The following is a 2,500-nucleotide window of genomic DNA, read 5'->3' on the forward strand; positions in this document are numbered from 1 at the left end:
AATCCTCCAGTGCCTTGTGAGTTCCCTTTCATACGTATGATTAAGTAATCTAATTCTTTAGGATTATGATGAGGGGGAGGCTTTTTAAAATAAGTTTTGGTCAAATGGATGAATAAGGTTAGGTAATATTTCTTCTCTTTATCGTACCATAGCAATAGTTTGGCTATCTCGTTGGGAATAGCGCAGAAGACGCTCTGCCTTTTTTCTGTTCAACGTCATAGCGTAGCAGCATTATCCCGGCAGTGGGTTGGGGCGCTTTGAACTTTGAAAGTCATTGTTAATTCACCGTATCCTGCGAATGTTCAGATTGACGTTGTTGCGTGATTGCACACAAGGTCAGCCATTCCACCGGCATAACCTTGTAGCTTGACCTTGTTCCGTCCATCGTTTTGTTGATGTCAAGCTTTAATTAGGACGACCATTAGATTTTCCGAGCAAAATGAGGTCAAAGAGCACCGCAAACCCCGCTTTGCCATCTGGCTGGTAATATCGTCAGCGGCTCAGATACTCTCCTTTTTACACTTTGTCGGTTCTCTATACGATTGATTTTTTTCTTATCAAAGAGCTGAAAAAAATGTTGCATTCAATTCCTCTAAAATACTGGAGGATATATCCCTTTCTAGATTTTGTTAAATATTTTTTACCACCCTACCTCTCTTTCTCTCTCTCTCTCTCTCTCTCTCTCTCTCTCTCTTTCTTTTTCTATAAATATATATATATAAATATATATATATATAAATATATATATATATATATATATATATATAGATAGATATATATATATATATATATTTATATATATATATATATATATATATATATATATATATATATATCTCTCTCTCTCTCTCTCTCTTCTCTCTCTCTCTCTCTCTCTCTCTCTCTCTCTCTCTCTCTCTCTCTCTCTCTCTCTCTCTCTCTCTCTCTCTCTCTCTCTCTCTCTCACTTTCGTTTTCTCTTTATTTCTCCTTTTCGCTCTTACTTTTCATTCATTTTCTTTCTTACTTTTATTCTCTCTCGATTTCATTTTCATTCTCCTCTCTCTCTCTCTCTCTCTCTCTCTCTCTCTCACTCTGTTCTCACTCTCTCTCTCTCTCTCTCTCTCTCTCTCTCTCTCTCTCTCTCTCTCTCTCTCTCTCTCTCTCTCTCTCTCTCTCTCTCTCTCACTCTCTCTCCCTTCTCTCTTTTCGTTTTCTCTTATTTCCCCTTTTCGCTCTTACTTTCATTCACTTTCTTTCTTACTTTTATTCTCTCTCGATTTCATTTTCATTCTCCTCTCTCTCTCTCTCTCTACTAATATATCTCTATATACTCTCTCTCTCTCTCTCTCTCTCTCTCTCTCTCTCTCTCTCTCTCTCTCTCTCTCTCTCTCTCTCTCTCTCTCTCTCTCGCTCTCTCGCTCTCTCTCTCTCTTTCAACATGGATTAGATTGAAGACTAAGGGCGTCGGCGGAAGTTATATATTTCAGACGTGTGTGTGTGTGCGTGAGTGTGTGGGTGTGTGGGTGATTGGGTGAATGGTTGTGTCCGTGTGCGTATGATGTATTCATTCAAATGATACTGTATGTGTGATTACTCTCTGTATTTACATATTGATTGTTGCATCCGTTTCATTCCTACACACCTGCATTTCTGTGCGACCAAAGACTTTCGAGAATTCACGCCAAACCTTGAACTTAGGATGGCAGTCCACAGTACAGTTAATGATTCATGAGTGTTCATGGTGTTCCATATTTTACTTGTCCAGGATTCCATATATGACAGTGTGTCTTTGTGTATTTACTTAAGCCCAGTGAAAATAAATGCTTCCTTGATAGTCAAAACAGACCTGCATGTAAAGGAGCATGAATTTTTCTTTTGCCACGGCATGCTCTTGCCTTTGCCTCTGCTTGCTTGCTCTCTAATACTTGACCTGCTCCCAAGGCGGCGACTTTAGCCTGAGGATAATTACTATTAAACTAGCTAACATTAACTGACAGGTTGTAAGGGGCGATTCTTGCTAGCTTTTAGCGGGTCGAGTCCACTGAGGGAGAGTGTCACTTTAGTGCCTGTGTACGCCCCTTTATGTCTTTTTAAGGTTTTATTGCGTATTTTGTGAAGTCCTTCCCAAGGGTTTATCGCGTATTTCGTGTCGTCAGTCTGTGTTCTCAACGCAGGTATTATCACCGTGCGCCGCCTATGTGTTTGTGCCGTTTACGAATTCATGATGTGCTGTCCTTTTCAGGTGTTCGCCTGTGGCACGTTTGTTCTTTTGCTCTTGTTCCCCTTTCGTCCGTTCGCCGTGCGCTTGTGCCAACGGGTTTCTGCTCATTTTGCGATGTGTTGGGGATGGGGAAGGGTCGATGTGGTGCCTACGTGGTCCCTATGCGATGTTGTTGCTCGAGTCTATTTAGCTGTGACATTTCGCTGTGAAGCTCGTTTGTTGTGTTAGTCCGGATATATCTTGTGATATAGTCTATTTCTTTGGAACCCTTCGAGCCCAGCACTTGGCGATTTTCTTC

General features: G+C 41.0%; 1 protein-coding gene across 9 annotated transcripts in view; it reads left to right on the plus strand.

Annotated features, from left to right (window-relative positions):
* LOC113821663 (GRAM domain-containing protein 2B) overlaps positions 1-2,500 on the plus strand; it is a 339,844-nt gene that overhangs the window by 295,283 nt on the left and 42,061 nt on the right. For 3 of the 9 annotated variants that reach the window (XM_070122780.1, XM_070122782.1, XM_070122781.1), the window contains exon 2: positions 1-16. This exon is cut by the window's left edge and continues 1,006 nt beyond it. The exons of the other annotated variants lie outside the window; for them this stretch is intronic. In XM_070122780.1, the coding sequence (XP_069978881.1) occupies positions 1-16 (16 nt within the window). The remainder of the gene's footprint in view (positions 17-2,500) is intronic. 9 annotated transcript variants of the gene reach the window in all.

The sequence above is a fragment of the Penaeus vannamei genome, chromosome 6, assembly GCF_042767895.1.
Source record: "Penaeus vannamei isolate JL-2024 chromosome 6, ASM4276789v1, whole genome shotgun sequence".
NCBI classification, from domain to species: domain Eukaryota; kingdom Metazoa; phylum Arthropoda; class Malacostraca; order Decapoda; family Penaeidae; genus Penaeus; species Penaeus vannamei.